The sequence below is a fragment of the Anopheles gambiae genome, chromosome 2 (assembly GCF_943734735.2).
Source record: "Anopheles gambiae chromosome 2, idAnoGambNW_F1_1, whole genome shotgun sequence".
NCBI classification, from domain to species: Eukaryota; Metazoa; Arthropoda; class Insecta; order Diptera; family Culicidae; genus Anopheles; species Anopheles gambiae.
The window spans coordinates 81843487-81855421 of record NC_064601.1 but is presented as its reverse complement, the minus strand read 5'-3'; the positions used below and the strand labels follow the sequence as shown (position 1 = coordinate 81855421).

At 40.8% G+C, this 11935-nt stretch overlaps 1 protein-coding gene across 5 annotated transcripts in view; it reads right to left on the bottom strand.

The window, feature by feature from the left end:
• Positions 1-324: 324 nt before the first annotated feature.
• LOC1274953 (longitudinals lacking protein) overlaps positions 325-11935 on the bottom strand; it is a 93069-nt gene continuing 81458 nt past the window's right edge. For 3 of the 5 annotated variants that reach the window (XM_061652528.1, XM_061652527.1, XM_061652529.1), the window contains exon 7: positions 325-7287. In XM_061652528.1, the coding sequence (XP_061508512.1) occupies positions 6062-7287 (1226 nt within the window). In that variant the 3' untranslated portion in view covers positions 325-6061. The remainder of the gene's footprint in view (positions 7288-11935) is intronic. The other 2 variants (XM_061652531.1, XM_061652530.1) reach the window with 1 other exon arrangement.

Genomic DNA, 11935 nt, shown 5'->3' with positions numbered 1-11935 from the left:
ACAGAACATTTTAACCCCTTTTCGCTGTGTGTCTCCCCGTGTCTCAACCTATTGCGACAAATGGCACCCCCCCCCCCCTCCCCCCCAAAGATCGTAACCATAAGACATGATCGACGCACGATCAAGGCGCCTTCGTTCTCTCCCGTTTAACTTGTGGTAACTTTCGTGTATTCGTTGGCATTGCACACTTGAAACACAGCTTAAGATTTCGCTTTCTGGTAACTTTCAACATTGGCATGCTATCATTTCGATTTAACTTAGTATTGATCCGTTACAACATAAACAATGTGTAAATGTTATTTTCTCTCTTTCTCTCTCTCTCTCTCTCTCTCTCTCTCTCTCTCTGCTGTTTCTGTTCGGTAACTTGGCGTCCTTTTATAGAACATTCTTATCCTGTCATTGTTTGAAATCTGTCGTATCTCGTTACTACACATTGCCAGCTTTTTTATCGTGCCACACTCACTCAAACACACACACACAAACGCTGTTAAGAGCCAGACTGTTTCACTGTTCCTGCATTGCTAATCTGTCATAAGAAAACAGACTGAAGAGATCCAATTCGTTGCTTTGCGTGTGGTTGCGTGTTGTGTATGTAAAAATGGCGATATACAGTGTTCGGCTCTTTTAAGTAAACGTGTCCACGTGTCATCGCATCCGCGCATTAACTCATCCAGTGGCATAACTTCCCTACCATTCAATTTGTTGTCCTCTCCCCCCACACACGCACACACCATACACACCAGGGATCGGAAAAACGGATCACAATTCCATTGACTAACTCCATCCCACCAGTTGCAATGTTTTGTTTTGTCTACTCCTTAGCCCTGATACCACACTCTCCTCGTCCTCATCGCTAGCCAATAATCACACACATATGTTACAAAAAAAGAAAAGTTTCGCCAAACGGCTTACTTCCACCCCACTTTCCGAATCCAGTACGTTGTGAATTGCACTAAATGGTACTTTTTCACGATGCAACACGATGGTAAGATTCTGTGCATGGGGGGGAAAACGCACCTTTTTGTGTTTAACTTTGTATTTCGACCTTTTTTCCTTTCGTTCACAAAATATAAATTCTGGTTTCTGTTTTTTTTTCCTATAAATCTGCTCACTTTCACTTTTTCTTATACTGTTTTGTTTTACTGATTCATCGAGACACGTTCATCAAGCTCACACGTTTTGGGGGAGGATGGGGAAGGAGGGGGTGGGGCGTTCCAATAATTTTTGCTTTGCTTTAGTTCTTTTTTCCCCCTGTTCTATGTATATAATTTATCTAATGATTCGTCTGAGCTATATAGGCTCTACTTTCATTTATGTTTCGCCCCTTTTCCTCTCTGTTATAACAATAACGATCACAAAAAATCACATCAATATTTTCGTTCACAGCACATTTTTTTATCTTTTATCCCTTTTTTATCCTTGTTGTTTTTTTCTGTAGTCCATCTATTCTTCACTGCGCTCCTCCTCTTCTCTTCTTCTTCTTCTGATCAATTTCCAAACCGTATCTAAAGAGGACTGTTGTGTATGTGAGATATCCAAATCAGTATATATGTGTGTGTTTGTTTTTTGCTTTGTAAAATTTAATGGCATTATCGATAAAATAAAAACATTCCCACGATAAATACCGTTCGAATAAAAGTGGGAAACATAAATTTTGACCTTTCTAACACAAACAGAATAATGCAAACACAAAAACTAATCAACAAAGAATTGCTTTGTCAACCATCCATCAACCCCACACCTGCAGCAAAAGCAAGCAAAAATGCGTTCAATATTTAAAACAAAAACGCTAACGACCGTACCCCACCACGCAAGGGAAAGGACGCAATTCCTTAAAGGGGAAATATTTGCATCACTACCCCTTTTTGCACGGTGTATGTGTGTCCTAAATGTGTGTGTGTGTATTGTTTAAGTAACTGTTGCATTTTTACACCAGATACGGATGGATCCCCTGCAGCTGGACTGATCAACATGTGCGATTTCATGGGCTTTCAACAAAGTGTGTATACCTAGCGGAGAGTGGTGTGTATGTGTTTCGTTCGTCTGGTGGAAAGCAGAATTCTATTGTGAGGTGAAGTATCCGAGATCTGAGCAACAAAATGGCATACAGATAGAAAAAATCCACCAAAACATGCGCCCCCCAGCAATGTCGTTGCAGACAGAGCATGACATGAAAATGGTTCGCTTTAATATTTGCTTTCGTTTCGGGTTTCTTTCCCATTTCTTCTGTGGTACTGCCGATCACTGAGCCGTTCTTACAACTAACCCATCCACACATCTGGAACATTCCGGAAATGGATGTTTTGCTGTCGATATCATCGCCAGATTGGTTCTGCTTATGCGTCTTTCCCTTGCGGTTCGTGTTTCGATTCGTCTCTAGTAAGTAGTATGCGAGTTAATAATATTTATCCTTTTTTCACCTCCCCCATACATGAAGATCATCCTACCTGATCTCATACGACACAAAATCCACTTATCGTAGGCAATGTTTATCTATACTATTTCGTGTTTCCCTTAAATGTGTCCACGCTCTCCTTATCATCATCGTATCGCAACTCTCTATCTTTTTCTTGAGAAAAAAATTAAATAAAGAACGACTATACTCTTTTGCAAATATCACAATCCAATTGTTTCAGTTTTCTTGTTTTTCCCCCCTCTCCATTCTCCCACCCCATCGACCATCACACACTAAACACACGCCCATGATACGCAAAATAATGCGCTATTTAACACTACCAGTGCCTATGCCTTTCGTTCAATAAATGCATAAGCCTACCTCGCTTCCTTTCGCTCATTCGTTATTGTTCTACATCTAGCTTTACGTTACACCTCATCTTCCTACGCGTCACCCCTAAAGGACCCGCCGTCTGGTACTTTTAGAATCCGTTCGAATCCAACATATTTGCTCTGTGTGTTACTATGTGCTTTTCCCGCTCTAAACAACGCGCCAACAACAGTTAGTGGTAACATGTATTTGTGTATATGATGCAATTCTGGGAGAACTACTCTGTTCGAGTATGCTACTTGGTCTCACGAGCATTGAAAACAATGTCCATAGTTATTACAACAAAACCTATTACGCGATCCAATTTTTGTATCGTTTTTTTGCATTCGGTTTGAACTTCCATATGCAGAAGCTTGATCTTTGTGAAATATCCCAATGATGATAAATCATGCAAAATGTGATAAACACACGCAAAGCAGAAAGTCCTGCTACTGATTTCCATTATCACGGTAACACACAGCTTTCGGTGCTAACTGGGGTACATATAACGTTGTTGGTTTTCCGCAAAGCGTGTTTCTCTCATCATTTCCGTCCCGTCGACTGCGCGCTTCACTTCTTTCGCTAACTAAATCTTACATCCACATTATTGCACTGCAATTTCCAATCACTCTGTTGATTCTCTGGGACCACTAAACGATCCGGCTGTGTAATGGATTCGTGGATTTGTGCCGCTGCACAGCCCGTGCAAATACCATTCCTTTCACTGATCAAAAACGATGCCCAAAAGCAATCAATAAATATCCATCAATATCCATTCCCACCTGATCACCTGATATCTCACCCATTCAGACTATAACACACACACAGTCTATAACTATTATCACTCGAACACACACTCCATGATGATGCTACTGCTGCTGCTGCCATTCGCTCAATGATCAATTCCATACCACAACAAAAAATATACTACCTTAACGTATGCAAAAGAAGTAAAGCTTTAAAATAACTAATATGCGTTTTATGCGTCCAACAGACCTGTCCACTAACCCAGTATTACCTATTAATATGTTAATATGTTAACCCGTTCCTAAATCTTCTTAGCTAAACGATCTTATTATTGGTGTAACTGCGCGATTATCTGGAGGTGTGTGTGTGTGTATTTTGTTGCATAATATACATTTTTCTGCCTTTACATATTAGTAGTCTGGTAACCAATTGTTGCGTAAACGATATTAACAGTGAATGAATCGACCATCAACTGCGCGGGGCGTGGTAAACTGCGCCCGGTCAACTGCTCCATTATTCCCCTTTTCCGGTTTTTGCTGCTGCTTCGGCAGCTATGCTTCACAATCAACCTATGCGTATGATTTAGAGGGAGCTTGGCTCCCCGCTGCGTTTATCTACATGTATATAGTATAAATAATGCTATGCAAAAACTCAATAAAGAAGAAAGGAAAAAACAAACACAACTGCAATTTGACCGTAGGCTGGTAAGCATTCGTTTACAACGAGCTTGCTGCCAAATGGCATCTTGTAAAGTACTGATTTTCGTGTTTGGAACAGAAGAACCTTACTCAATGTAAATATGACTCGAATTCTTTTTTCTTCTTCTCCATCATCGACCTACGGTACACACCACGATAAACAGCGTTATATTGCGGGACTGATTTGCATGTCCTACATGCGGGTGCGTGTAATAAATGTTCTATATCTTCCTTTGGGAAAGCGGAAAGTGGTATTTTGAATCTAGAATTAGAATTGAAAGACGTTTTAAAGAAAGAAATTGCCCACATAACAAAGCAGCTGCTCCCCCGCTTTACTGGTTGCTTGCTTGTGAATATTTATCGATCTTACGAAGATTTAACATATGGCGGCAAAAGGGCAAAATTACACAAACACCGTTTAAGAACTTTTAAGAGGTAAACAAAACAAAAAAAAACCTAAAACAAGAATGTTAAGTAACTGACCCACCTAATTTATGTTTAGACACTATCCCTCCTTTCAATGGTAATTCAATGTTTAAATCCTGCGATATAACCGGGATCTGCTTTCGCTCCCTTCTCGTTAGTGTCACTATGTGACTGTTTCGTTAGACATTGCATGATGTGTTTTTGTTTTAATATTTTATAAGAACTTAATAAAAATTGCCTTCGAATTTGGTGTGTATGTGTGCGCCTGAAGGAACCAAGAAAAACCAAGCATTAATTAACCAAAAAATTTCAACTTTTTTTTTGTTTCTGTTTTCACCACAGATCAATTCACAATATACATACACATCCACGTGCTTTTAAAAGGGTAATCGATTTTCCTTACAACTTTTGTTGCTCTTGTTTTACTGCCCTGCAGTACGTATACCCTTAACCCACACACGAATATGCCCCATATTACATTACCGTTCGATGCTCAACTGCTTGGCACAGAGCACGGGGTAAACCGGTAGGCAATAATAATGACAGATTGTGTCATTTACGTACTACTAACCTATAAGCTATAAACGTTTACTTTACTTTTTCAACTCTTTGTCAATCCATTTGATTAGTTCAATTTTACATCCAGATAGGATTTTGTTAATTCTTAGAATGTGATTTTTTAAACCTTTGTTTCCTTAAACGCTCTTGACTATATGAACTGTTATATATCCATTTCCATCGACTGTTTTAAGTTTGCTACACACACCCTTTCTCTCCATTCCGTGCGTGTACTCCTTTCTTGTTTTCCCCGTTTTTTTTTGTATCCCTTGTTTTCCAATAATTCAGACTGATGGATATGTTGTTTTGGTTATTTCTGACTACAAACAATTCCATATTACGATAATTTAGCTGATACGGTGAAATAAAATAGTAAAGCAACTAAAATAACGTTAGATAATGGTAATAACAATTGCGAAGCAATAAAGATTAAAGAAAAAATAATAAGGTAGTGAAAAGATCAAAAATAACAATTGTAACAAAACACGTGGATTCCCTTTCGCTCCTGCTCGAACAGTTCGCGCGCTTCCCTTTCTACCTGCATCGTCTTTTGCCCGTCACAACAGAATCACAGCTGCGCAAGAAAGTGTAGTTTTTTGTTTGTTTCCTTCTCTGTTTCCCTCTGTCGCGCTCTGCTACACAAGCTTTCGTGTATAGAGTCTGCATACGTGCGAACACACGCCACAGCTAGCAAACGTAGCTGGCAGCAAAAAAAAACGTGTGCCCCCCGCACGAAAGTGCCCCGCAAAAGTAAACCGACACAACAACAAGCGGCGACGTTTTGGCGACGTCGATGATGATCCGCAACGAAATGGAAGCACAGCAGCAGTAAGCAGCGCAGCATCGTAAGCAGCCCCCTGCTGCTGGATCATCGATGCTGATGGGTGCGCATGTGCAGCACCAGGTTGTGCTTGTGCTTCGACTTTTTGTGACACACGGGACATTCGAACTTCGGCTCGACGCCACACTCGAACCGGATGTGCCGGTTGAGGCTGTGCGGGCGGGCGTACGAGTTGCCGCACCGTGTGCAGGAGTACGTGCCGCCGACGATCGGCGAAGGCATCGCCATTGCCGGCTGGGGCGGCGGTGTCGTCATGCTGATACCCTTGAACATGGGCATTGGCAGCGCGGCCGCCGTACTGGCGCTGCCCGTGTTGGCCGACGCGGCGAGCTTGATCGCTGTGGCGGCGGCAACCGCGAACGATTCCGGCTTCACCGCGCTGGCAAACTCCCGCAGGTACGTCGCCGGCGTTAGCATCCGCAGATCGCACGGTTGCTCATCGATCGGTGGCGATTTCGGTGAGAGTAGCGGTAGTGCTGTCGTTTGCGGCTGCGGCTGCTGTAGCTGCTGCTGCTGTTGCTGTTGTTGCTGCTGCTGTTGTTGTTGCTGCTGGTGCAGCGCCAATGGTTGGGATTGAGATTGCAGCTTCAGCGAGGCTGCCACGAGCTGCTTGTGGGAGGAGGATCCTTCCCCGGCACTGCCGCCGCTACCGATCGGTGGCGACGGCTGGGTAGTAGTAACAACAGGTAAAGGGAACGTGACCCCCACTACATCGCTCTTGATGTATTCGGCCATCAAGGCGGCGGCTGCAGCCGCCGACATGTTGGTCGGCTGCTGCTGGTTCAGGGCCAGGGCTATGGCTGCGGCTGCAGCATCACTATTACCGGTGGTACCGCTAGCGATACCACCATTGCTACTACTGCTGCTGCTGCTGCTGTTGCTGCTGCTGTTGCTGCTACTACTACTTGCACTACTGCTGCAGCCGCCACCGCCACCGCCGCCACCACCGCCACTACCACCAGCAGTAGTGCACATCATCATCGGTCCGTCTTTGCTCTCAACACTATTGCCTGCTGCCGCCACTGCCACGCCACTGTTAGTAATGGTGATGGCACTGCTGATGTTGCCACTGCAACACCCGATGATGTCGCCGGCGGCTGCAGCGGTGGCGGCTATGACAGTGGCCGCCGCACTACCCTCGCTACCGGTGGGATCGGTTACGAGATCGCCTTCTTCTGGCGCTCCTCCTCCGGCAGCACCACCGACCAATGGGCCTCCATCAGTGTCGCTCGCCTCACCTACGGGTACAGAAACTGAACAAGTAGAGTTTGGATTTAAGTTTAATATTTGCTACCGATCGGATTGTTTTTTTTTTGCATTTGTGTTTATCCCTTTTCCCGGTGGTAGTGGCAATTGGCATTACACAGAAAAAAAATTAATGTTCAAGAGTTTAGTGTGTTCATGTGATTAAACTATTGAATATTCGTTTTATCTCTTCCTCTATCTCTGTGCCTGGCTGTATTCTCACACATGACTAGGGGCTGTGTGTTGCTTTTTTGCATATTTGTTTTCCACACGCACAGTCTTAACACCTCTCTAGGGCTCAAGCCAGACGGGCTTTAAACTGTTCTTTTTTGCGAGAGTCACAATATGCACCCTTAGATTCAGTATAAAACCATGTGATTAACCAATGCTGGTAAGTTATGTTACATGTGCGTAAAATTAGTACTTATTTATCGCTCACTCAGTACACTGTATGCGGTGTGATAATAATAGACAAACATTGAAGCCACGGTTATGCTAACTGTGTCCCTGCCGTTTCAGTTTGATACGATTTCCACAAGCTGCTAATTTCAGTGAAAACAAAACTCCATATAATTAGCGAAACAGAAACAAACAAAACACACAGCAATGGAGGTACATATGCACACAGCAAGTTTTCGATTGCAATATACACTAACCATCGCACACACACACACACACGCACACTGAACAGTACTCTTCTTTGATACAATGCAACCATGTGGATTGATATTATTAAAATTTATGCTTTTTCAAGTAGGTTAATTCGCTCGCTCTTTATCATTTACTTCTTTGACGCGGTGGAGTGAGTGCGATGTTTAATCTGATTGCTCCGGTTTTTTTATCCGGTTTTGATTTATATTTCGAGTATAAATTGGTATGGGTGCATGTGTACGACCGCCTCTGTGTGTGCATATATATTGTAAGTGCCTGATGCAAAAAAACACATAATATTTTGTGAAATATGTTCGCTATGCTTCTGGTGCGGGTACGGTATATCTATATGCAATAAGGAGCGACGAGCTATAGGCAAAATGAACGGTTTTGTTAACACATATAGCCACAAAATCTTTTACGCGTGTACGAGGAGCACGCACAAGCGCACGTTCTAATCTATGGGTTGTCTCTTTTTTTTAAATAAAAGCAGTTCCGAAGCATTGTTTTAACCCCTAACACCTGTGTTTTGTTGATTGTTTTTTGTTGTTGTTTTTGTAGTTCCTTTACCCTTCCCACGCACACGCACACAGTAACAGACACATACACATTTAAAACACAAACAAACGAATACATTTATAGCAGAACAATAACTGAGTTGTCAAATATATAGTAAAAACAGATATAAGAACTTATTGAAATACATTAAAGAGAAAGAGAGAGAGCGAGAGAGAAAGTTCGTCAACACACGATAAACTTGAAGGAGAAAAAAACAAAGGATAAAAGTTATGAATAATAATAAAGGAAGACCACATCTTGCCACCACCATTAAATTGTGTGTAGTAGTTTGCATGAGAGCAGTAATGTATGATTTGCAATAGAAACGAAGAGCTAAAGGTAAGGTATGTGTGTTTGTGCGCGCGCTTGGTTTGTGGTTTTACATGATAGCAGGGGGTAGGTGTGTGTGTGTGAATGAAATTATGTGTTTGTTTTTTTTTTATTTTGGTTTGCTGCAAAGTTTGTTGTTTAAAGTTATTTTGCATTCGTTTCCATTATGCTGTTGTTTATCCTGCAAAGCTAGAGGAATAAACCCGAAATGCGATAGTAATGAAACTCCATTAACTGTTTTGCTTTAGAATAACTCGTAAGCAGTGAGAGTTTAACAAATATTAAAAGAAGAAAAATACATTTTTGACAAGGGAAAATGATACAAAATACATTTCTCCTAACGACGATGAGTAACTAATGGAGGAACATTTTAATACAAACTGCGATCGTCATTTAAAGCTTATACAAGAGTAGAATTTTCGCTACATTAGAAGGTTATAAATAGTAGTTATTGTTTATCGTTTTAGTACATTGCACTTTTATGTTTCACTTCGATTCCGAAACTATTGATTTTTGCTTTTTTCTATTTCGTTTTTTGCTTCCTCTTTTCATTGATTAAATTTTGAGCGTATGCCAAACTGTTCTGATTTTAACATTTTGAATTTTAAAATTTAAAAAAATCGTAACTGAAATGATCATTCCATAAAATGCAATGAAAAAACCTCTCCTGCTCCTAGCTGCGCGATTGGACATAAAATAAGAACAAACCCAAGCGAATGCATTTTTATTGAAGAACTCTACAACCATTAACGGTATACAGAAGTTTCTAAAGCTTAATTTCACATTCAGTCACTATCTCTCATCGACTGATTGATTTTCCAATGGCGATGAGTACGCGTTGGCCACACATATGGAAACACCCATACCCACACACACACATATGTTGTGGTGAGTTGGCACAATCTTGTTCGCTTCGTTACAATGTATCCAAAAACCAGGAAACAGCATGCGTTGTTACATATGATATAGACTAACAAGGTTCTCCAGCACTCCAGTGAAAAACTAACTTCCGGTTCAGATTCTTATAACCACTGGGTGTGAGTGCAACAGGCCAGTTCTTTTTCGTCCAGCGACCTCCACGATGACCTAAAATGAAAATGAAAATGTTAATAAAAAGAAGAAAAAAACTCTTAGTGCAATAAACAGTGAACAAAAACTAATACAACAACCCCACAATGGGTGATACCACAGCATTTAGAGCACACGCTACAAATGTTACCTCAACTCGGTCACGCAGAGACCACCATCAATTCAGGCGTCGTCCCCCGTGCATCCTACACATGGAAGTATTGAAACATAATCATTTGCTCATATTTGCGCAAAGTGAAATGCATACACTGCACTGTGCTTTTCTTTATTTGTTTGTAATCGTTCAGCATCGCACTAGATCAGTTCTATCCTTTCATTCAAACAGCAAATCGAACATATGCTCTCTTCTATTTGCTTGCTTCTGTTTCACGATGCTCATTTCTATTGCTCAACCCAAAACACTTTATACCTCCTCTCTCGTCGGCTATTTCACCCGCAGGCAGCTGATAAATAGTTCTTATGACAATATAAGTGTAATTTTACCAATTAATATTACGTTGCCTTGTCTTATATGTGGTGTACGGGGGGGTTGTGATGGGGGAGTCTGTACCTGGGCTGTTTTAAGTCATAGCTGTAGAAAGTCGATAACTAAACTGTTTGTGATTCTGCTTGCTGTTATAATGTATTATCTGTCTTTTTAGCTGTGTGTTGCAGCTGTTTAAACCACCGTTTCATCTATTTCTATTTTAAATATTATCATTCATCGCAAACATTTTTCAACCCTCCCTTACCGATTCTATTTTTGTATCTTGTTTTTTTCTCCGATTCTATATTGACGCAACTTAATAGCCAATTTATCTACCATGTATTGTTTTGTTCTTTTTTGTTTGTTTTTTTTTTCTTGTTTTTGCAGCAGAAAAGCCATTCGTTCTTACAGCAAATCACTCTCTTTTCACACGGCAAACAAATTACTTCGTTTACAAACCGGTCTGTGTACTTGACTCCTTTTTTTCTATGCTCGTGTTCATATTCATACATGCGCGTGCTATTGTTTTCATTGTTTTTTGTGTACAACAATGCTCTGTGTAAAACACATTAGCCTATCCATAACTTTGTTGTTTATCATTCTATCATGCGCTTCTTATTCGCTATAATACAGTATTTGCATTTTCATATGAATGGAATGGAATTAGGGATTGAAAAGATTTCTAAGTGCTCCAAAACCTCAGCGGGGTTCGCGCAAATACAAATAAACTGATAGTGCTGTAAATGTGTTACTGGAATGTGTAATGGAATGGGGAACGGAATATATTACTTATTAACTTAATGTTAAAGTTCAACAAAATAAAAAATATATATGCTTATGTATAATATATAGCTGGCCGCGAAGAGTATATATAACTAAAGGAAACAAAAAGTTACATGCCTTTCCTACCATTTAAAACAAAAGGTACAACATAGTTAAGTACATCCGACTAGATAAGTTGATAAAACTGTTATAGCATCACTGGCAGCAACCAAACATCGTTCCCGCTCTACTGCTAGTGATGTCTTTTGCTTTTTGTTTGGTATTTGGTAAATCATGTAATTCTTGGGACAAATTTACTTTTATAATAGCCTTCATTTTTGTTTTACTACAATGACACACCCAAATTATGGCACACTATCTGAAGTGGGAAAATGCACGTCGATCTCCTTTTCGAACTTCTTTGCTCTTGGTACACACGTAATAATCTGCGCGTAAAAGCCTTCGAGTCACATGGCAAATTGAGTTGATGGCGGGTGTGTATCGTGAAATCTGTTAGCTGTTTACAAAAAAAAAAGACAAAAAGATCGATTGCACTTTCGTACATACTTAAACACAAACGCATAAAACTTCAGAGTTGTTGATGGGGGGCAAGCGTAGCGTTTTGGTTTATATAAATTCATGCCACACACCCATGACCCACTCTGCCACCTCAACGGCTCTGTGGAATTACGATGGAAAAAGCATTAAAGTAAGATAAGGAATGTTGCGCTTTTTGGAACGCTGCCTGTATAGTTGTTGTGTTCAAATAAGTTATGGTTTCATGTCGCATTCATGGTGAT